This window comes from Astatotilapia calliptera, chromosome 15 (assembly GCF_964374335.1).
Source record: "Astatotilapia calliptera chromosome 15, fAstCal68.1, whole genome shotgun sequence".
Classification (NCBI taxonomy): domain Eukaryota; kingdom Metazoa; phylum Chordata; class Actinopteri; order Cichliformes; family Cichlidae; genus Astatotilapia; species Astatotilapia calliptera.
Window position 1 is genome coordinate 3,880,531 of NC_137436.1, and position 23,574 is coordinate 3,904,104.

Below are 23,574 nucleotides of genomic sequence, written 5' to 3' on the forward strand. Positions count from 1 at the left end.
GGATTGCCATATTAAACATAGCCAAAATTTCCATTAAAGAGTTCAGTATATGGACACACTTAGAATGTACTTCAGGCTGCTCTAATAGCCCTTTTCCACTAGCATCTACTGGACTAAACGGGACTCGACTCTTTTTGGTGGTTTTCCATTACAATTAAACATCACAAAATGTGTGTGCGGTCGTTACAGCCGTGTCCCGAAAGTCCTCTGACGTCATTTGTATGTAATGCGAATGGAGGGCGTTGAGATGATGGTATACCCGCTGCTCGGTGTGGGTTTTCGTCAGACTTGGGTACCACGGTGTTGTTTTCCTTTAGGCATTTCCCTAAATAATGGGGCTTTAGATTTTTGTGAAGGAGATGCTCTCATGACTCATCGAGTGATGCCACTGACTAACCAATCAGTAGAATGCAGGCTGTTGACGTCTCATTTTTGGATTGCCTCAGAATGCTTGGAAACGCGGCTGAGTAGGTACTAAAATACCTGGTACTGGGTACTATCACCTAATGGAAAACCCGAAAAACCGAGTCGAGCCATTCCCAGTTGATCCGAGTAAATACTAGTGGAAAAGGTCTATAAATATCCCATACAATTTTCTTTTTCTACTCTTGGGTCTGTATGATGTCAGGGAGGGGGGATATCCTTCATTTGTTCAGCTCGATCTCTGAGCACAGAAACTCCACCATGTGATTTTCAAATCTTTTGTTTGCAAGAAAGAGCCCACTAGAAGAAAGGTGGCTTAAAGTCAGGAAGAGAGGTACAGCGCTTGCTTCCGACATTGGATAAACTGACTTAACATATGTCTGTGGTTGTGTGTGTCTTCTCCCTAGGTAAGATTTGACAATGTGGGTGGTCTTAGTAATCACATACAGTCACTAAAGGAAATGGTGGTATTCCCTCTGCTGTATCCTGAGATCTTTGAGAAGTTCAAGATTCAGCCTCCCAGGTGAGAACGTACTGCAAGAATATAAGGTTATTCAGTTCCAATTTATGCTGTGTTTTCTAGGGAAAAAAATGGGATCGTTACTTTAATGATGACATTATATTTATGCCTTTTGTGCACAATAAAAGAAGTGTAAGCACTATTTGAAGTTGGTTAAGGGAGCATAAAATTGAGTTATCCCAACAATTTACAGCTTGAAGTACTATTAACATCAAATATTGATCAACCACAGGGTGAGAATTTCCTTTATGTAGTCATTTTAGAGATGAATCTAAAAAGTGGTGAGCTGTAATTATCACATAAACTAAGGTCCTATTCTCCCCCTGTTCTTTTTTTAGAGGGTGTTTGTTCTATGGCCCACCAGGCACAGGAAAGACCCTGGTTGCGCGAGCTCTTGCCAATGAGTGCAGTCATGGTGACAGGAAGGTTTCCTTCTTCATGAGGAAAGGAGCCGACTGCCTCAGCAAGTGGGTTGGTGAATCAGAACGGCAGCTACGCCTGCTCTTTGACCAGGTAAACCACTGCAACAGCACTCTGATGAGGTGGAAGACATTTTTTTGATTCTGATGGCATGTTTTCAGTTCTTCTAGTTCTTTGTACTTAAACACAGGTAAAGCTAAGGAGTGTAATCATATATTGAGTTAAGTAAGCTTGACTTTGGTCCTGTGTGTGCTTTTGACCAGGCTTACCTTATGAGGCCATCCATAATTTTTTTTGATGAGATTGATGGTTTGGCTCCTGTTCGCTCCAGCAAGCAAGACCAGATACACAGGTAAGGCCAATGTCATTTTCAAAGATGCACAGCTGCTTCATGTAAATGTAAAATGCCTAACCTATACAACACTGCTGCACATTAGCAGCAGTGGCATGTCTCTGCATGTGCAGTTCCAAACTGCTGTCTTTTTAACTACCAATAGGTGGCGCAGTTTTGCTAAAACTGCTGGCATTGTAGCTCCAATTGTAAATTAAATTTACTGGATATCTATTTTCCTGCTTGAATTTGAGTTTCATTTGAGCCTTGGTCACAGTAGTAGTGGAAATCAGGAGACCTTCATTTCTGATTTAAACCACTGAATCTGAACTGTGCGTGGGTTAAGAGCCCTTTCACGTAAACACAGTTTGAAGTTGAGCCTTGCTAAACAATTGCCTGCTAGAAAATTAAATATTTGTAACTGTGAAGAGTGCCATTTAAACCAGTGAAGAGTGTGTATGCTCTCTTTTTTCATCCATGCTGCCACGCTTTAGTCAACAGAGCACAAGCACAGTTGCTCTTTGCACCACACTATTTTATTCAGTATGGCTGTTTAATGGACCAAATCTTTGTACCATTTGCAAAAATAAAGCCTTGTTAATTTAGGTTGTACCAACTCATGACCCGTATCAGTATTGATTCAAACAGTATTTGGCTCTTGCATGAAGGTTTGCGTATAATGTTTTAGAGCCATGCATGTACAAAATTGAATTTGTTGTTCTATAACTGTCTGGCAGCTTTTGTAATTGCCTCCTTTTCTCTGTACAGTTCTATTGTATCAACTTTGCTGGCCTTGATGGACGGCTTGGACAGTCGAGGGGAGATAGTGGTCATTGGTGCTACAAACAGACTTGACTCTATCGACCCGGCACTCAGGAGGCCTGGACGCTTTGACCGGGAGTTTCTGTTCAGCCTGCCCGATAAGAAGGTGAGAAACATCAATACTGTATACAGTGGAAGTGTGCGCACAGTTGTTTCAATGACACCCAGCTGGAGATCGAAAATAATGCAAACATAATTAGTCTCTTACTCATAAGTCCTGTGACAAATTTGGTACCCACAGCCCGCTGGCTATTAAAAATCTCCTGTTTTTTTTTCTGTTCATCCTCAGTGTTTGATGTTTTGAGTTAAGCATGTGGCAAAGCAGATGCTCATTAGCTTTCTAGAAAATTAAAATTCAGTCTCAGAAGTTTAATTTTTTTTTCCATACGTAATTGATTTATTTAGCTCTTAGAGGGCGGGAAGCATAAAACAATGTTGCGTGTGAGTAAAAGTGACAGTGAATCAGATGACCAGAACAGTGCAGGTGACTCCTCCCCATCGAGTCTGTCTAATGGGTCGCCTTGCATCGTTTGTCCACACAGTAGGATCACTGGTAATCAAAGGCTAATCTGCAAGCCAGTGGTGGCTTCTCACCGGTAGTAAGCTCTGAATGATTAGAGGATGGGGGAAAAAACACTCTCTCATGCAAAAGCGAGTCTTTTTACATGTTTTAGTTCTGCTATGTTCCGGTGTTGCCCAAGCTAGACAGCTTCATGAAATCCATCTCAATGATGCCAGTTGAATAGAAAGGTAGATATGATGAAACATGATGAAAACTCTCGCACTTTATTCACGATAAAAACCACTTTGTTCTCATTGCCCGATCATCAAAGCGGAGTCCTGTGGAGATGTTGCAGTGAATTGTAGGGTGTAGCTTTGGCAAACGTTTCAGCTGAACTCATTCACTCACTTGGCTCTGTTTTGATCTTTCTCATTATGTTGTCAGTTCTAGATAGGGTGAAGGGTGCTTACATTTAATAGGTGTATTTATGGTGTGTTTTTCTGGGTTTCTTACCTCATGTTTTTGCTCCTTGTGTTTTATTTATCTGGGTTTTTTTTCCCTATTCACTACTCTCTCTTCAGGCCAGAAAGCACATTTTGGAGATCCACACACGGGACTGGAATCCCAAATTGTCTGAGCCATTTTTAGATGAACTTGCAGAAAAATGTGTCGGTAAGAGTGACGTTTAAGTATAAAACATTATGCCAATTTTGAAAGTGACTGCAGTGTGTAGCTTTACTTTAAAGCTCCAGGTGTTCGGGTAGAACAATAAAAGACAATTGAAAATTTTTCACCATGAAGTGGCAGCAGCTCACGGTGGCTGTGCCAAAAGAGCCAGCGTAAAACCCTAATTAGGAAAACAAATGATTCACTAAGCTTTGTTGTTCTCTTTCTTACAGGCTACTGCGGTGCTGACATCAAAGCACTTTGCACAGAGGCAGCCTTGATGGCGTTGCGCCGCCGCTATCCCCAGATCTATGGCAGCAGCGTCAAACTGAAGCTGGACGTCGCCTCTATCGTCCTGGGGCCTGGCGACTTCAGCAAAGCAATGAGGACAATTGTCCCAGCCTCCCAGAGGGCTTTGGCTCCCCCAGGCCGAGCCTTGTCCCCAACCCTCAGGCCCCTGCTGGCCACTTCTTTCTCCTTGGTGCTGAAAGCTCTGCTCCGAGTCTTCCCCCATGCTCAGTGTACTGACAGGGACAACACACACGGTAGGCGTCTGGAACCCAGGCACCTGTGGTTTCAATTCTATCATGTGTTTTCCTTTTCTTGCTGCTGTTTTTCCACTGTCACTCTTGCTCTTATCTCTCTTGCCACCTGTCTCTCTTGTTAGTTTGTTTTTCCTGTTGGTACTTTGTAGTATTTGATTATCTCTATCTCGTTCCCCAACCTTATTACCAAAGTGCTTTGTATCGCCCTCACACAGTGAACATAGAATCTGTAGTGAAACATCTCCCCTGTGTATGCAGAAGTGATGGCACAGAGATTGGATAACTAGTCATCCTGTGAGCGCTTCAATAACTCAACTCCCACTCCAGTCAACTGAAGACTGTTTACAGCAGATTAGGCTCGATGCAATACTCGACCAGTTGGAGATTGCTTGCAGGAATCATACTTCTAAAAGCCATTAATGACATGAAAATCCCATAGCTGTGCATGATGTCAAATGGCCTAAACATCTCTACCTAATAAGCAGATTTGCTTTTTTTTTTTTTAAATTTAATTTTCTTGTTGAATTTGCTTCATTAACATCAGCAGCAGTGCTACTTTCAGGATTAAACTTTTCAGAAACAATTTTTTATGTACCCGTTTGCCATCAGTACACTGAGTAAAGCCAGGAAAAGTGAGTAGCCACATGTGTACATGATCAATGTTCCTCACAGTGCTAGGCGGTGACAATCATCTGCTAGAAGAGGACCTGTATAGCGACGATGACAATGAGGAAGGCTCTGCTTCCATTTATGAAGTCCAGCCTGCTGCATCCCCAAAGAGTCAGCTCACCTCTTCTGCAATGCACAGACCCTTCCTCCATTTCTCCTCGTGAGTTCACCAAAGATGGCTTTTATGTGCTTTTTTGTGCAAAGGCGCTTACGTGTCATAACCAACAGATGGAATGAATGTTGTGTCAGAAAAAAACATCTTTTATCACAAGACTGCATTTAAGACCTACTCAGATAAAAAAACTTCAGACTGCTCTACAGAACTGCATTTTCTAACGCTGAAGTTACAATAACTTTGTACAAACAGGTGCTATCGGTTCTCATTTTCGCCATTTAATTCGTGCTACAATAGCTCCAGTGAGCCTTGAAATACTGCTATCTCCTTAGATGAAGGCAACCTCTAAGGCAAAAAATATGCAGTTGTTCCACTGGGAGTATTTATTAACAATCCTCAGCTGTAGAGTCAAAGGGTTTAGATCATAGGAGAGGATGAAAGAGGAAACAGAAGGTGAAAAGACGACTCACAAACCAGAATTGCTATTGCACCTTCTATTTAGAAATGTAGACGGGCAAAGGAAATAAACCGATCAAGTACTTGGCCTTTGACTTTCCGTTAACTTGAACTATTTGATAAACACATTAAGCACTTATCAAGCTTCTTGCTTTCAAGCTGTATAAAATTTGCTCGCACTGTGTGTTAGATGCACATAGGAAAAGCCCCTGAAGGCATGTCTAGATTTGTAGATTAATGGCACCTACTGGATTGAATGCAGGCAAAGCCATGCTTAAGTGGCTTATTGGCGTTGTTATCAAACAGCTGTGCTGCAGTAGGACAGATTTTGTCAGAACTCTGTTTCAAAAACATGTCTCCTCGAGGTTGAGTACAGATAACAATTACTGCAGAAGTAGAACTCATGTAACTCTGAGATAAGGGAGGAGTCCCAGTCATTTTTGCCTTCAAAAAAGCCATCAAGTAAAATGCAGAGCAGGATTACTAAGATTGTGCTCCCACACAAACCTTGAAAACAACAATAAGCTGCTGCAAGCGGGCATGTTGCCTTGTGCGTGCACATGTGCACAAGTAATGTGTTCACAGCTGGGTGTTTGCAAAACCATACTGAATTCCTGTTGTTTTTCCTCTGACCACTCTTCTTCACGTGTGGCTTATTTTTCTGCATCACTTGTGTGTGGGATTGCTTTTACACCAAATGCCAAAGATTCATTGCAATTAAAAGCAACTCTTACAGACTCGGACTAAGCTGTAGCTTTTACAGTGAGTGCACAAAAGTAAAAAGAGAACAATGGGGCTTCTGCTGTGACGAGGCTTTTTAAATGACTGGAGGACTGTTGTACTGCACTCATATAGTGATAGATGATACACTAACTGTGAACTCCCATCTGCCTCTAGCTCTGCCCTCCAACAGCCCACAGCATACAGGCCTCGTCTGCTCCTGGCAGGGGCCCCGGGCTCAGGACAGAGCTCCCACTTGGCCCCTGCCTTGCTGCACCACCTGGACAAGCTACCAGTACACCGCCTGGACTTGCCCACTCTCTACTCCGTTAGCGCCAAGACGCCAGAGGAGTCCTGTGCTCAGGTAAAGCGCAAACGCATACCGATGCACTGAGAAGGTGCAGACATGTATTTATTTAACTGAAGTTGTTTTACTGTGAGAACAAAATTTGGAGACAGTAGGCAATCTGCTGGCTTCCACAATCTTTATTTCCATTTCTTCAGTTTTAGAAAACATTGTTTGCTTGACCATTTTCCCTGTAGGTATTCCGCGAGGCCCGCCGGAGCGTGCCCAGTGTAGTATACATGCCACATATCTCAGAGTGGTGGGACACAGTAAGTGATACTGTGAAGAGCACCTTCCTCACCCTGCTGCAGGATGTGCCCTCTTTCAGCCCTGTCCTTGTCCTCGCCACAGCTGAAACTCACTACTCAAAGCTGTCAGATGAGGTAGGAACGCACACACGAACACCTGAGCTGACATTTTGAGATTTTCCTGAAGGCTTGCAACCTTTTTTTTTTCTTTCATTATATGAAAGAGAAGATTGTTAACCCAGTGTCCTTTTTATGTGGTGTTGGAGGTTAAAGCATGATTTGAAGGGTTTTTTTTTCCTTTGCTAAGCTGTAATGCTAGTGCAAACAGTGCGTCACAGTAAATGTCATCTGCTCCCACAGTTTTTATCTACTTTTGCTTTGTCACCCGCTGACCGCCACACCTCACCCAACCCTTCAGAGCAGTCAGCTGAGGGGAAACACTGAAACCCTAATCATCAGTCATAATCACTATCGTAACAATCCCCCCTCCCACGGTAACCCAGTCTCCCCACCTCCCCACCCCCTCATCAGGCTTGTCTTTTTTGGGTTACCTTGTTCAACCAGAGATATGAAAAATAAAAAGCAAAAGAAAATAAACATTGTTGATAAAATGAAGGCAACAGAGCCTGCAAAGAATGAAAGACTGGTTCATTTAAAATCAAAACATTTTAAATGTCATTATTTTTTAATTTTAGAACTTCATTTATTGTGCTTGTTTATATTGGATATAGGTTTGTCCCATAGTGAGGGGCATGTAGGAATTTTTTTTTTAATAAAACAAAATTAAAATAATTGCTATATATTGGATATTCTCTGTAGAAAAATGCAAAGCTAATAAGCCTATCAATTGATTCTGTTGGCTGAAGCTAAAACAAAAAACGGACCGGATCTAAATCTGGCAGCACTGACAACAACGCTTGAAGTTCTGTTGCTGATGACACAGACTTTGCTAACCAATGACTGATGAGGGAAAAAAATAGCAAAAAGCCAACAGGGAGTCCTTACTCCCACCCAAACATTCAAGGAAAAATGCTGCAGTTTAGAGCAGTCTGAAAAACCAAATAATCAAGCTTTGTACCCCACACTGTGCCCCAGTCTGCACTGTTTTCTGACTGTAAATGAACATTTAGACTATATGTGTGATGATTAATGGTTGACAGACAGATGAATATTGTTGCTTAACACTTGTGGCTTTATTTACTCTGAGAAAATACTTCATAGCTTGACAGTGTTGACCACTGACATTTTCACTGCTGGAAATTAAATGAGCCCTCATTCTCAGCTGTAGCAACCTTAATGGATTGACTTTTCTTTAAATGATGTGAAGATTGATTTCCTTGAAATATGCTACACTGGAAGTGACATTTCCACTAAGCACTTAAGATAAGCTTTAGTTTGTAGGTGTGTTTTAGCACACATGACTAAATCCATGTTATGGTGTAATCAGTGACATAAATTGACTGAAAGATTATTTATGATAAGCAGGTTTTAAGTTTCTAATAGTTTTCAGACTGCCCTGAGATGACCCTAAATGGTGGTTAAAGCCAGACAAAATGTAAGAAATCAGAAAGTAACTATTTGAAGCTAATGGTATAAAAAATCAGTCATTCCTGCTGCTGCTAGAAATAGTTTCTGTTGCACTACTTATATCTACAGCCTTTCTTTTAAATCCTGCAATGGGAACATAACGAGTACATGAGTTGGTTCCACTGATTGGGAGTATTGTTCAGGCTATTTAAAAGCTTGTTTCATCTACTAATTAGACCTATTTGCTGGATTTGTTTGCTTTATCAATCATTTTTAGGCACGGACATGCCGCAATCTATGGCGCTTTAAGTGATTTGGCCATCTCTGAGAGTGTTGTTTCTCTCTCTGGCACGGAGAACACAGTGACAGCTGCTGTCTCAGCTCCAAGCCTCAGCAGGGAATGGCTAGGATCCCTCCCCAGCCAAAACTGACACTGCAGGCTTGGGTCCAACTACATAATTTCCCTCCCTCCCTTAACAGTCGTTCAGCCTGCTAAGATTGACTCCCTTTTCTATAAAAGTAGAAGGAAAATTTGCTCCAGGTTCAACACAAAGAGTGTGGAGGGATGGTGGCATCCCTCAGTATCTTTGCTATCTATCTAGTTGTAACACCTTTTGCTGTGTCTTTGATGCATTGCTATACTGTTCAAGTGCACAATAACTGTATCAACAGCCTGTAGAGTGTGAATTCTATCCACTGCTGATTGACCATAAAAGCATGATTAATAATGCATTGGTAATCTGGTTGCAGTGCCAAGGAGCAATAAATACAGTGTAGTAACACTTATGTCCTGTGAGATGGATGATGAGGCGTAGTGATGTTTCTACAGTGCGTCCTTCAGCCAGACTTGAGTTGCAGCGGTTTTGCTGTTCACGCTTGAGGTTGGGCTGTAAAGGCCAGTGTTGGGCGATACGCCGCAATAGCACAGTTACTGATAAGACATTGAAAGTGAACAGCAAATCTCGCCTGCTGCTTCACATTTGCACAACTGATGCATCACCTTGGAAAGAGGGTTTCAGATATCTGACACTGACCTCTTCAATGGTTTCTAAATGCACACTGGCTCTTTTGTGTCATGCACTATTTATGTCTCCAAAAGCAAAATCATCACTGACCATTGTTCCTCAGTTCATGCTAAATCTTCACTTATCAAAGCACAACAGTGTGTGCACTGGCAGAATGAATTGTCACTTCATATTCATCTATTTTCTTCTGCTTTTCTGGGACTGGGTCACAGTGGCAGCAGGCTAAATAAAGTAAGCCAGCAGAACCTCTCTCTCATCCATGTCGTCCAGCCCTTTTTGGTGATGGCTAAAATGTAATCCCTTTGGCATGTCCTTCCAGTTATTTGTGCCGCTGCCTCTACTGACTCGTTTCAGAGCAAAGGAGCCTTGATTCTTCTCGGAGCTCCTTCAGGATGTGTGAGCTCCTCGCTCTCTTGCTCTTTCAGTAACTACAGAAAACTCATACCAAGCTTGAGAGAGAGTTCATATGTGAGATTCAGAATGCAGTCCAGTGAATGAAAAGCTCCTGCTGATGCGACACATTCACGGTCCATGTTATCACCATCTGGGCTTCAGTGTTCCAGTTATCCATTACTCTTGCAGATTTCTCACTTTTATTCCCTAGATGCCGTGTAGTAGGTAGGGACTTGGGAATTTGATTCAGGTTAGCCAACATGAATGTGATTTTACTAAATAAAGCCTTTAAAGCATTGGAGATGGAGATAAGTGGCTCTATAACCATGAAGTGAAAGAACGGTGATAATGGAAACCTACGTGTCTCTTGTACGCATACACAAACTTTTCATGTGATTCAATTTATAGGTTTGCAAACATTGATTTCTAGCTACAAACTTTGAAAGTTGTTGTGTAAACCAGCTCAAAATCTTAACAACCCTAATCTGAGTCTATAAAGAATAGGTGTCCACTTTTATTTTACAGTCTCTCTAGCCAGTAGGCATTCCCTTTATACTTTCCACCCTCCCTTCCTTTTTAAACATTCATCTGTCTACACATTACTGCTCTCTCTCCTGGTGTTAATACACCTGCAGCCTTTATCATAATAAAAATACTGTGAATCATTACCTGCTGTGTGCTACCTGCATGATCTCTTTCTGGCTCTCCTACTGTTTTTACTCAGTTTCTCCTTTTTTAACCTCTTCTGAGGGGAGAGCAAGCAATTCAGAGAGTGTGTGAAAGAAAGACACCAGATAGCGGTGCAGAGCGAGCAAACATGCCACAGCTAAGGGTGAGGATCGATGTGAATGACAAATAGCGGGGGAATTATAAAGAGTAAAGTCGGCGCTTCGTCAGCAGCGGGGCATCCTGTTGGAACTGGTGTTCAGCTCCATCACAGAACTAACTTAGGATACTGCATCAATGTAAATGTACACATTGGCAGGTTATATGATCTTCTGCGTATGACCTGCTGCAGAGGGACTACAGATGCAAATGAGCCCAAGCTAACTCGACATTTATGTTAATATTGTTAATATTGTCCATGGTCCCTTTTCAAATAAAATGAATTAATAATAGGAATTATAATGATGCTCTCACTTGAGGTCTTTTGACTCCAAGCGTGCATTGTATGTGATAATAAAAAGTTCTGCTTCAGGTTAAACATTTGGCTATCAGGGAATGAGGTTATTGTGCTTTTTTTTTAATTTTTATTTATTTATTTATTTTTAAATACTTACAGTTTAGTCAGTTCTTCTGAATTATACAGGTTGAAACATCAGAACTTACAGGCAGACCAAATTTAGAGTCATTGAAACATTGTTATTGAATCCTGCAGGCTGAGAGGAAAAAATACAAACAAGCAACCATTAAAAGAAAACGCATCAAATCAGACCATGTAACTCATCCACTACAGGGTCTCATGTTCAGCACAGTTTTTCCATATCTGTTGTTTTCCATTAAGAAAATTGACTTCAGTTGAATTTAATTCAATCCAATATGAACAGTTTTTATCCATTAAAATCCACCACAGTGCTATTTGTTTTTCTTTTTTTCAAAACACTGCTTAGCTGTGCACATTCACTGAGGACATCTGTAATACTTCATACATGCATTATATTTAGTAGAGTTGTGGTTGAGAATTTATCAAACACCTTTTAATAGCATTAGTGTTTATTAACCCATTGTTACCCACTCTGATTTGCAGTTTTTGACAGTTAAGATAACCTTTATTATTCCTACAGATGGGAAAGTTGTTGCTTTTATAATATAAGAATTTCCCCACAAGAAATCTGCCGCGTGTTTAAGGCGATGCATTGTCTGCAAACCTTGGACAGTGGGCTGTTTATCAATTGGGTTCTATTAGAAATAACGAGTCCCGTTTTCTTTTTACCGCATTGGTTTGCAATTTGGACTTAAATATTTTCCACGTTCATTAAGTCCTGTGCTTGGTTTCTGCTGTGCTATTTTGTGCATTAGTTTAATGTAGCGACAGATGAAAAGAGGACTCGCGTCAATGTCATAATTATTATTTATCATTGGCTTCTGTGTTAACAAAAGTGTACATAACAAACTTCAGTGGAAGCAGTTAGTTTGTGCCCCTGGTATCAAACTGAAATTAAATTGGCTCAAAGTGGAATATTTTCACATCTCATGAATTCTACTTGGAACAAAAATGAATGAAACAACTGCCTTATAGTGCTCAATGAAAAAGGGCACCTTAGAATAAACATACTAAGTATACCGGCGTGGCAACAAGGTTTGACATGTTCTGTTGGTGAGTCTTTTTCAGAAACACCCTTATTTCTTTTTTCCCTTTTTTAAAAACTCCTTTTTCTTTTCTTTTTTGTTAAATACAGGTGAGAAGTATATTCCAGAGGACCTATGGGGAAGTAGTTGCACTGTCCCCTCCGGGAGAAGAGGAAATACGGCACTTCTTCTCTGACCTCCTGTTGGTTCAAGCAGCCAGGCCTCCACCACGCCTCAGGAATGCAGGTATCTATTTATGCATACATAAGTAAATAGCATAATGACTCATTTCTTCTGTCAGTGCTAGAGGGCAGTGTTGGCTGGTGTTGACTGCTTGTATTATTCCCTCTCTAGCTCTGGTTTCGTATTTCAACTCTCCTTTTATTTTGGATTAAATGTAGACTGGAGGAGCAAATGTTATTTGATCGGTATGTTAAAAACGGTCCTTGTGTGTGTGCGTTTGTGTACGTGTGTCCCTAATTCATATTCTCAGATCAAAGCTTTGTTTGACGTGTTCAGAATTGGTTTAATTTCACCTCGGCAAAAATATGTACAGATGTTAAGGTAATTAGCGTGGTGCACACAGAAGTGTAAGATTGGCCCAGTGTGAAACCTGTGAATCCTGGACATTTCTATTTCTCAGCCACATCAAAATCAGGCCACAGCACCCCTCAATCACATCCCCATCCACCAGTACAATTACCCCCTGCTATTTCCCTACTGCTCAATCTCAGTGTTCCCAAAGTCTACTGTTCCAGTTCAATATGAGAATGCTGTCCACCCGGGCTTTCAAATGGAAATGGTGTCCAGCATTCATCTTTCGATTCCTCATTGATGCAAACCAGGAGGGTCCCCTGCTGTACTCGCTCTGTGCTCTTCAGGGGCTCCTGCCTCTCTAAGACAGCAGTCTGATTTCCTGCAGAGAGGCCAGCAGAAAAGCACAGAGAGGAATTGCTGTGAGAGGGCCCGGCCGCGATTAACCATAATTAGAATCAGGAGTTGGATTGCTGCTGCTGAGTGAAGCGCCCTTAGGTGCTGTATAGCCCTCCTAACGATATCGGCTCATGCCTTGGGCAAGTATGGGCACCTCTAGAGACGAAGGGTGAAGATCTGCTGGCTTTGCTTTATCGCTTCGCCACTGGCCAGAGGCTGTTCCTAGGTGTATTTCAAAACCAGGGGAGTTTTATTTCGTTAGCTAAATTAATCTTTAATCTAAGGATGCACCTTCACTGCTTTTGACATTTATTACTGTTTTTCTTTGGAACAATAATTGTTTTACTGTTTAAATGTCCAAAGAGGGTATGATAAGGATAGACTACTCCAATGAGCTATGAAACTGTTATTTATTGACTTTTTTTTCCCCCCCAACATTTTCTTTGTTTCGATGGCATAAAATCAGTAAGAAGCAGGAAAAGGTAACACCTAATTAAAAAAATTGGCATTGGTCAGACAGTTATTTTGTCTCAGCGTATCCTTACATGTTCTTCTTCACTGGACTAAGTTTGTTTGTTGTTTGCAATGGTGCTAAAAGGAAAAGGTCAATAATGACTGGTGTCTGACTTTAAACCAAAAGATTTTGTTTAGCAGCTTTACTTGTGCTGATAGTTGAGCCAAATCTTTGGTGCTTTGTTGCTAAGCTATAGACGCTCACAGTTCTTAAATGTGTTAGATTTTTTTTTTTTTGTCTTGCTGGATGGATGGAAGCAGTGTGAAAACTTTATATACTATATGCACTTTTCTTGCTTTTCCTCCTCAAACAGATAAGTGTGAAGAGGTTCTGCCAGTGGCGGAGGCTCCAGGCCCGAGAGTCCTTTCAGCAGAGGAACAGCGTCGCCTGGCTGAACAGGAGGAGAACACATTACGGGAGCTCAGGCTCTTTCTCAGGGACGTGACCAAGCGCCTGGCCACTGACAAACGTTTTAACATCTTCAGCAAGCCAGTTGACATTGAAGAGGTAGAGTGGAATTGATTTGTGGAGGGACTGACGCCAGCTTTGTCAAACTGTGAATGAGATCACAAACTCAGTGTTTATGTTTCAGGTGTCAGACTACCTGGAGGTGATTAGGCAGCCCATGGACCTATCCACTGTCATGACAAAGATTGACACCCACCAGTACTTGACAGCCAAGGACTTCTTGGTGGACATTGACCTCATCTGCAGTAATGCTTTAGAATACAATCCCGACAAGGACCCTGGAGGTGAGAAGTAGTTGGGCTTGATTATGAATCCACGTACATAAATACAATCTCACCAGCAGGCTGTCACAAATGTAAAATAAAAAATTAACAAACAAAAAAAACTCATAAATAGTCTTGTATTACCAAGGTAGGCTGAGTATATCTGTTCTATCTCATAATTAACTCAGATCTTATTTTGATATCAAGCTTTCTATACACCCCTTGGTAGTGAAGCAAATTAGAAAATTTCCCCAAAAGTTGTATAATTATTTAATCCCCAGCTTATTTGTGATATCGTCCCTAAAACTGGCACAATATCTATAGAAAACTCCCAGTGTCCAATTTCCTTTGATGTTATATCAACATATCCAAATAAATATGAGCCTGTGTATCTCTAGTCATGGCTGTGTTCCATTAGACCACCACTGGTGAGTAAAAAGTAATTAGATGTAATACTTAATGACTTAAAAGGAGAGCTTCCAGGCGGTAAAATTGCTTAAATATGGTTTTCTCTAACTTGGAAATTCAAATGCAGTACATACGGCCCCCACTGAAAATAGCATTTCCACAGTGTACTTCATGCTCTGTAGCTGTGGAAGGCTGCATATGCATTAAAATTTAATTTGTCTCCTTTCTTGCAGTTTGAACTGAATTTTACCCCATCCACACTTCATCTCAGCACATTTTCCAGGCTTAGAATGGGCTTTATAAGGATTGGTGGGAAACACTTGTAAACAGAAATATATTTCATTTTCTATACCTTACACATATGTCTGAATTTTGCATGACAGGAAATGTTCTGGGGTGAATAGGTTCATTTAAGTTCAGTTCACAACCACAACACAGCCTCCTCAAGGTGATGTGTTTTATGCAGAATTTACAATTAATATAATATAGCAGTTAGCATTAATATAATATATTATTACATAATTATATTATTGTTGCACCAAATGATTCAAATCTGATATAATGTTTACTGAAGGCAGCATGTGGCAGGCCTGCGTTAAAACATTCACTTAAAATTGCTGTTTTAATTCTTGCCTTGTGTGTTTAGCTGCCTCGGCACCCTTGCTAGAATATAGCTGCCCGATACTAATGGGAAGCAATTCTCTGCCCAAAGGAATAAATCATATCTCTGTCTTTGCAGCCGAGGTCCTGGGTCATTTGTTGGAATGCAGGGCCTACAAATGATACACTAAAGGGAAAAAAAATTGCAATTAGGCAATTTAATAAAGAAGACTAACGAAGCATCTTGTCTGCTCACCCTGTGCTTGGTCCAGGGAATATGGCCCAGACCCTGCACAATTATGCTGCTTGGGAAGTTCTCCACCAGCTCTCCTAGTGCTTGGGAAAGAACCTCATTATCCCTCTGTGGTCGGTTTCTCCTTGTCCTTCACACTGAATTTAGCGTAAAGTCCTCCACGTCCAGTCATGTTGGTTTGCTTGCTTTATACCTCCCCACCTGGCTAAATAATTTGTTTAAAAATTGGGATATCTCTGTGCTCCACAGTACGACTCAGGGTTAGAAATACTCTTTAGCTGATTGGGGGAAATGGCAATAACAACCCTTTAACTATAAAGGAGCGCTAAAGCAACAGAGTTGCATGTCAGTCCGTCCCTGCCAGTTTTAGATGGGGAGGTTAGTCCATGAAGTTGCAGATGAGCTCTTGGCATCCCACCTGGCCTTTGACATTTGGGCTCATGCACGTGCATTTTTTCCCCTTATAATGCACGTGCATGAGCATACTGTGAGACGTGCTCTGTCAGTAGAAAAACACACACACATGCACCCAAATTGCCTCCATTGCAATTAAGCAGCAATCCTCCAATTAGACAAGGGAAGCTGGCAGATTGTGACCTCTGTGCCACTCTATGCCTGAACTCTTCTCCCACTGCCTGCTGTAATGAGAGACGGCCTGTTTACAGAGACTATGCTTTTAGCCTGCCTCTGCAGCTCTGCCTTTATTTTCCCTCCATGGATGCAGAAGCAGGGGGAAAGGAGGATTTAATGATGCTGTGACACATCTAAAGGGAACAAGGCCTGGAAGTTATAAAGGTGTAAGGACTGAGAGATAATGAGTGTGCATTTTAAAAATATTTCTCTTTGTATGTGCAATATACATGGTTGTGTGTGCATATAATGCACCCAACTTTGTCTTAAATGTTTGAAGTAGTGGCATTCCTGCTTTCATGTCTGCAGTTCTGCCCACTAACATTTCTCACTAAAGCCAGCTCTATCCTTTCGTTGGTACTGTGAGAAAATTCTACACTCCCCTTTCTCACAGATACAGTGGAATGGGTTAGGCTTTCTATTGACTCTTTGCTTTGCCTGCTCGTTAGGGTATGGAGAGCATGCTTTCATGATGGGAGGCAAATGAATATTTAAAATGCCATACCAGAGATTTGGGTAGATGTCTGCACTATGTTCTCAGCATGTCTCTGAACATATGGCACATGAATGCAGCCCTATACAGAAAGCTGTGGTTTGTGTGTTTCTTCATTTGTGTTGTTTTGTCGTCTCCTCCCTTCTCAGACAAGGTGATCAGGCACAGAGCGTGCAGTTTAAAGGACACAGCCCATGCCATATTCGCTGCTGAGCTGGACCCTGAGTTTGATCGCATGTGTGAAGAGATTAAGGAGGCGCGCAGGAAGAGGGGTAAGAACTTCATTTAAATGGAGAAGGGGGAGTCGGGGTGGGGGGTTGCTGCAGATCCAAACATCCTAAATTAGCTGCTTATAAAAAGAAAAAGAAGAGTTTTTCCAATGTGATCATTTTAATAACTCTTACTCCAGTATTTTGTTAGGAGTGTTTTGCTGCGTTTCATTATATTGTTGTGTCAGCTGACTAATGATGACACTTAAAAGTACAGTTTGTTTATCTAAATATCTAAATATTTTGGGAGAATATTCAGGCTGAGCTCAATAATGAACTCAAGCCAGTTAATGTTAGCTGTGTGGTTCCCAGCCTGTCTGCTCCCCCCCTCCCCCTCTCATCTGGAAAGTCTTTGATAGATTCTTTCAGAGAATAGAAATTTGCTTTTAGGAAGAAAATCTGTAGGGTAGCCCAGCAGTACTTGATGGAGCAGTCAGTTTTTAGTGCAGAGTATGTGGCACAAAAAGGAGTGGCGCCTCAGGCTCCAGTGTTTCAGACAGTACCTTCTGTGCTAGCTGTCTGCCTGACGCTCCATATTTGTACACTCACCAAACAGCCCCAAGCAGTGCTGGGTGGACGGAGGGTAAATCTAAATTAGGCTTATGCACATAGAAGCACACAGGCAACGCAGTAATATGATGTGTTTTATGTATGCTGTCAAATACTGAGCACAAATCTGTATAATCTTGTTTAAATTTTCCGATTGCTTTACATGCCCACGTGGGAGTTAACATTAATTAACAACATTTTGTACAAAGAGCACAGCACACTTGTTACATTCCTCTTAGTAATGTAAGCCATGACCAGATTGGGCTACAAATCATATCTGTGTGGGCATATGCCGACAGAAAAAACAGGATGTGTTCAGTCCTTGCACTGACTTTTTCTAGAAATGGACACAAAACTGCTCTTGAAGCTGAGGTTATCTTCCATCTTCGCCTCTCAAAGTGATGCGACTGCCAGGGAACTGCACAAGAAGACCAAATTTCTCATATAAAATATAATCTGAAGTATGCACAGAGGTCTTATTGACATCAGCCACAGAGGCCTGACAGTTTTTTTGTCAAGCAAAAAAAGCCAATTTTCAGAAGTCACCCTGTTTCTTTTGATTTCCTCTTTTAGCAACTAAAAGCACAGGATGCTAAATGAATATTGCAGGAGCAGAAGTCAATTGCCTGAGAGGAGGAATACAGCAGTGTAAATATTTAATCTTCCAGTCAAGGTCCTGCTATAAAGCTATCAATTAGCCCAGCACTGCATGATGTCCAGCTGCAGCGGCGTTCAAAACCCACAGTGCGTCCGGGGGTGGGTGGGGGTTCCTCCCCCGTGACAAGATGAAAGGAGTTGTGATAAATTTGGCTAAAAACTTAAATATCGCCGGATGTTAGAGTTGAAATGTCTCATTTTCAGGGGCTTGCATGTCTCTATGCTTCCAGTTCTGTTTTTTATTCCTGTCATACTCGAGCTCCGAGTGAAACATAACCATTGCAAATTATATCTTTGTAGTTTTAATATTAATGTCTGTGCTGAATGACACACAGTTGTACTTCACTCGGCATATCACAACCCTTTGGTCATCTTTGTGTGTCACATCACATTTTTATCAATGTCTGCCAACGTACCTTCATAGCCTTTTGGTGTTTTATTCTCACATACACGCTGACATAATATACTGCCAGCAGCATGTTTCAGAAGTGCTTTTCGTGTTTACACACACCGAACTGCACACGCACACAAAGCACAAAGAGTATTGTCCATTGTCGGTAACTGATCCTCTGTGGGCACCGCAGACCTTCTGACGCCGGCTCAGCTGTCAGCGGTTCCGGGTGCTGGTGCAACCAGGAAGCACCACAGTGCGGGAGAGGAGCAACCCAGGAGCAGCACTCAGGGTGATGCCACTGAGAAACATTGCACCACTAGTGAGTATTTATGCAATCTTTTAGACCACACACATACCCACAACGGGGGTGGAAGATGAGCTCAACAGGCTGATCATGCACACGCTTGCCTTGTAGTGTCAAGCAAATGCAGAAAAAACTCAGATTCTCTCCAAATACTGCGAGCCTTTCTGCTTGACTCACATTCACTCAAAACTTTTGACTCTTCCAAACACAGCAGCCAGCAGCTGTGTCGTACTGCAACAGAATACCAGATGTATGTGATTCTCAACACACACACACACACCCCACACCTGGCTCCTCACACACACACATACATTTCTCAGCAGTGCAGAAGCAACACAGTGAGCAGCCTCATTAGCAAGGCTGCTCTCTTCTAACCATTCAGAACATGACCACGCCACAGAGCAATTACATGCCCACCTGTGGCAAACGGCAGGTGCCTAAAGGTGAAGGGAGGGCCGGGAATGGATGGGGGGCAGACTGATGAGGCTGTTACCTTTTTACAAATCAAAGGTAAGCAGATTATGCAAGTAATCTGAAAAGATGTTCTCTAGCATTTACCTGGATAGGGTAAGGGAAGACTGAGATGCTAGCCAAAGGGTCTTCTGCAGCCATGAGATCAACAGAAAATGAAAAATTTAGAGATCACTTTGAGACCCTCGCTTCTTTATAAAACTACATCATTACATAATGATGGTTAATTATCTGAGATGATCAAATTTAATGACTGAAGTGGTAAAAGCTATTTAAAATGCTCTGTTGTGGCTTTTTGTGTGCCTGTGTAGTGCACCAGTCCAACACTAGGTGGTGCTTGTCTCTCATGAGAGTTTACCTAAAGGAACCCCTACTGTGTGAGTAAACCATGCGTTCTCTGAGGGAGATGGTGCCCTCTTGAGAGAGGAGGGCATCTTTTTTGAACGGCAAACATCTGAGAACTCAAGCTCACTGCAACTCATCAGGTTCTGTTAAAGCCAAGAGTAACAGTTTGATAGTGTGGAGGTGAAATGTGCAGATTAATGTTCACCTAAACAGCAGTTCAGGGTTAACTAATGAAGCTTTGGTAGAAGACTTTAACATCACACTCCAACACAGTCCTGTTTCCACCCCCTTTTTTTTCTTCCAATGTAGCACTGGAGAAGTGGAAACAAAAATATGTTATATTAGCCAGATTATTCATATTTTAAATAATCTCCAAATTGCTGCTTGTTGTATTGCATCACATGATATTATGCAAGTGTATTTAGTCATAAGTTGATTGCTAATAACAATTATTTGCAAAATTTTAAGTAATATAATCTGTAAATAATCCAAACAAATCAGTGGCAAAGTGAAAGAAGGGTCTAATTTATTAATCTGCACAGACCTTTTTTTTTCTTTGATAACAGGTGACAGCCAGCTGTATGTGCTACCTTTAGCTGCAGTCTTTATCTATGACGCTAAATGTCACAGATACTAACCAGCGATTTAAAATCTCTTGGGAGAGTCGTTATCAGCCTCCACCAGAGACTTAATTAATTAGGCTAACTCAGGTGATTAATTGGTGACATTGGCAGCCAGTTCTCACCTGGTGCACCTCAGCAAGGCAGCTATTAGGCTAATTGAACCAGTTATGTGCCGAGATATGACAAAGCCACATAACAAAGGAATGGAACATCAGCTGGAAGAGATGCCAGAGCTGAAGAATCGTTCCTGAAATCGCATCCACTTCAGCCAGGTCATTCTGGGGTTATTACCTTTCCCCTGTTCTTCTGTGGAAGGGCAGGACACTTGAAGGTCAAAGTTATCCTCGATCATTACCTTCCGGGGATAGAGCCTATCTGGAGCTCTTTGGGCATCTGCAGCTCTATAGGGCTTTTATCTGGGCCACCACTCTCCCTCTCCTTCCATCCCTCTTTTCTGTTTGCCTGAAGCTGAGAATTGCCCATGACAGTCAGATATAACAGAGTGGTAGCGGGGATGCAATGCACTATTTGAAAGCATGGAGAAAGTTACGTGGAAGGCTTTTTGAAAGGCTAGCGGTATTTCTGATTCAGGTGTTAAAAGCAGTTTGGGTAGATAAGCCGAGTCGTTGAGAATGTAGATGGTGGGCGGGCAGCTGCTGCTGCTACCAGCCCTCTCAGGGTTAGTAAGATGGGAGACCTTGCTGCTGTTAATGCACAAGGAAATGTGAAGGGCGATGGGGTTTCCATTAGAATCCATGGGTGGCTTTGTGATAGTTTCTCTGCTCCCCTCTCCTGGCCCTTCTTTTCTCACCCTCCCCCTTCTCCTGCCACCCCCTCCCAGGAGAAAAACCAAGGCCCATTACCTGGGCCAAAGGCTGGGTTCATTCATAGTGCATCACCACCAGCATTGGGTTCATGTGGAGTGCCTTCCTTTCATTCATAATTTAGCCCCCTGTTTTCCTGATTCACTGATGACTGTTTTACAAGCTAAATCAGCAAGGTTTCTTTCTGTGACCATCACAAGACAGCTGTTGATTAATTGCTTAACTGAACTGCAGTTTTTGATTATTCTCTCTTGCTTTGTCTCAAGCGGCCGGCTACATTTTCACTTTGGCAAAGACTAAACTCGGTCTGTTTTGTTGGCACGGTTCACCAGTGCTTTTCTTTTGCTACTTATGAAGATTGTCCTATTCAACTGTTGAACCGTTTGTGGAAGACAAGAGTAATGATGCAGATGCTGCATAATGTGTCCTCCGCGTCACTCAATGGCACGCCCAAGGCAACAGCCACCCGGCTGCATTCATGTAGATGGAACACTGCTGCGTCTTGCCTCTCCCCAAGCCTGGTATCACAATAAACAGGCAGATCCTCTCTCCATTGCCAATGTCAATCCATCATAAGACCTTGATGGGGTATTTTAAAGTCACAATAAACACTCCTTTTACCTCAGGCTGAAGTAGTCACTGCATAAAAGGATGGCCTGAATTTTGGCTCAAAGGGACAGCAGGCACGCAGCTTGTGATTTGCTGTGATGGTTGCAGCGCACAAGGAAATAGGTTAATAGAAGGGCACTCTGTTTCATTTATAAACACAAAGCAGAGAATTTGGTTAACTTCATTTTCTCATCTGTGCCTTTCATATTTACATGGACCCACTAAATTAAGTTTTACCTTGAAGTCAGCGTGCCAAAGACATGTTGAATCTGCAGCTGCTGCAAAGCGTTTGTTGTCTTTGTAGCTTTTATACAGCTCTGCTCTACAGGTGCTGCATGTAACCTAACATTTCAGGTAAATGGAATACGGATGTACAATTAGCCAGTTTAGATTTCAGTCCAATCATCTCATTTAGTTTGCTCCATTTGCTAAATTTTCTTAAGTACTTTAATAAGTTCCTTTATTTGATTTGATGTTATGGTTCATAGTTGAAAAAAAGTAATAATGGCACTTGTCCTGTTTAAGAGGCTGCCGTGTTTGCCAAATGAACTTGAAAATGAAAGAGACAGTGTTGTTGAGTCCAAAGTTTTAAATACCAGAACACAATTCTGTGGGAAGGTTTAAGCACTCGGACTAAAGTTTAGATGCTTTTGAAAATAATGCCTCAAGTAGCTTTCATTTGTCATTACCTTCATACAGAGACACATGGAGGGAAAAAAAGCGGCTATTTTGTGTAAGCGTCCATGACATTCAAAACAGCACCAGTTCTCAGGTGCACACATGAACAGCTTTTGATAGTTCGCTTCAAACATGCCTAATTTCTTCTGTAGTTTTAGGCTGTCTCAGTTGTCTCTTCCCAGCGGGGGATCTGCCATTCCTTGCAGTACTTACTTTTCTTGTCGCTGAATATGGTTCTTTATCATTATCTGTATATTTGGAGTTGTTATCTTGTTGAACGAAGTTAGGACCTGTCAGTTGCCTGCCTAACGATGTCTCATGAGAAGAATTAAACACCCTAAGGACCAAAACTTGTCATAAAATAAGGTTTTGTTTTGGGGTTTTTTGCAGTTACATAATACATTCTTGTATTCAATTATCTAGATATTTCTTCATGATAGTTGTTGATCAAATATAGTAAATTGCACATTTCAGTTTACATTACATGTGCTGCAAACCCTTGTAAACGCCATCTGGTACAGACCAGAGGTGATGAATCATCCTGTTGTGTGGATTTAATATTTCCTCAGCTTCTCAAGGGTCCAAATGAGAACATGCTGGTGGCCAGCAGCAGAAAACAAAGCACCTTGCCTAAAGCTGAGGTGATGATGTTATTATTAGTTATTAGAACTGGACACCGATTCTCCTCAAGTCACTTCTTGGCTACCAAGCAGAAGCAATCTTGAGCTGCACACTCTGACACCCCGTGGCAGTCACTAATAAAATCCGTGCAAAGCCCCGAGCATAAGCTGCCATTTTGTGGGCACAGATGCCTCTTGGATCATTGTGGCACCAAGCGTGAAATGAATGTAAAATTATCTGTGATGCCTCTTGCTTCAATTTATTGTTTTGGGGTGCAGATGAGCTGACATCAGTGTCAGCTTATCTGCACTAGTTAATGTCTTTGAAGATTCATTCTGCGTATGTGGATCTTTCCACTCCCAACGTATCTCCGTGCATTGCTGTTGCCACATGCTAAGTGTGCACAATTTACAGCGTTGTGTGATGAAGCTCTTCACAGGATTTTAATGTCTGTTTTTTATTTCTGTGCCATGCAGATAACCATATATATTATTTTAAACCGCTTACATTTCTGTCTGAAAGAAATGAGCCTGGAGAGTTGCACTAGAATGATTGAGCATCAGTGCTCAGTGTCTCTGTGCATGCCCAATGACGACAAGCTGTGTTGCCTAAGGACGCTAGGAAAGGGGAGAGAGAGTGAGGGGAAAGGGG

At 41.8% G+C, this 23,574-nt stretch overlaps 1 protein-coding gene across 1 annotated transcript in view; it reads left to right on the forward strand.

The window, feature by feature from the left end:
- Positions 1 to 23,574, forward strand: part of atad2b (ATPase family AAA domain containing 2B) — a 64,440-nt gene that overhangs the window by 5,167 nt on the left and 35,699 nt on the right. The window contains exons 11-24 of the mRNA XM_026142805.2: positions 831 to 946; positions 1,282 to 1,456; positions 1,627 to 1,715; positions 2,463 to 2,622; positions 3,600 to 3,690; positions 3,918 to 4,229; positions 4,902 to 5,058; positions 6,367 to 6,553; positions 6,733 to 6,918; positions 12,128 to 12,263; positions 13,778 to 13,971; positions 14,057 to 14,216; positions 16,729 to 16,851; positions 18,639 to 18,767. Coding sequence (XP_025998590.1) covers positions 831 to 946; positions 1,282 to 1,456; positions 1,627 to 1,715; positions 2,463 to 2,622; positions 3,600 to 3,690; positions 3,918 to 4,229; positions 4,902 to 5,058; positions 6,367 to 6,553; positions 6,733 to 6,918; positions 12,128 to 12,263; positions 13,778 to 13,971; positions 14,057 to 14,216; positions 16,729 to 16,851; positions 18,639 to 18,767 — 2,215 coding nt within the window. The remainder of the gene's footprint in view (positions 1 to 830; positions 947 to 1,281; positions 1,457 to 1,626; positions 1,716 to 2,462; positions 2,623 to 3,599; positions 3,691 to 3,917; positions 4,230 to 4,901; positions 5,059 to 6,366; positions 6,554 to 6,732; positions 6,919 to 12,127; positions 12,264 to 13,777; positions 13,972 to 14,056; positions 14,217 to 16,728; positions 16,852 to 18,638; positions 18,768 to 23,574) is intronic.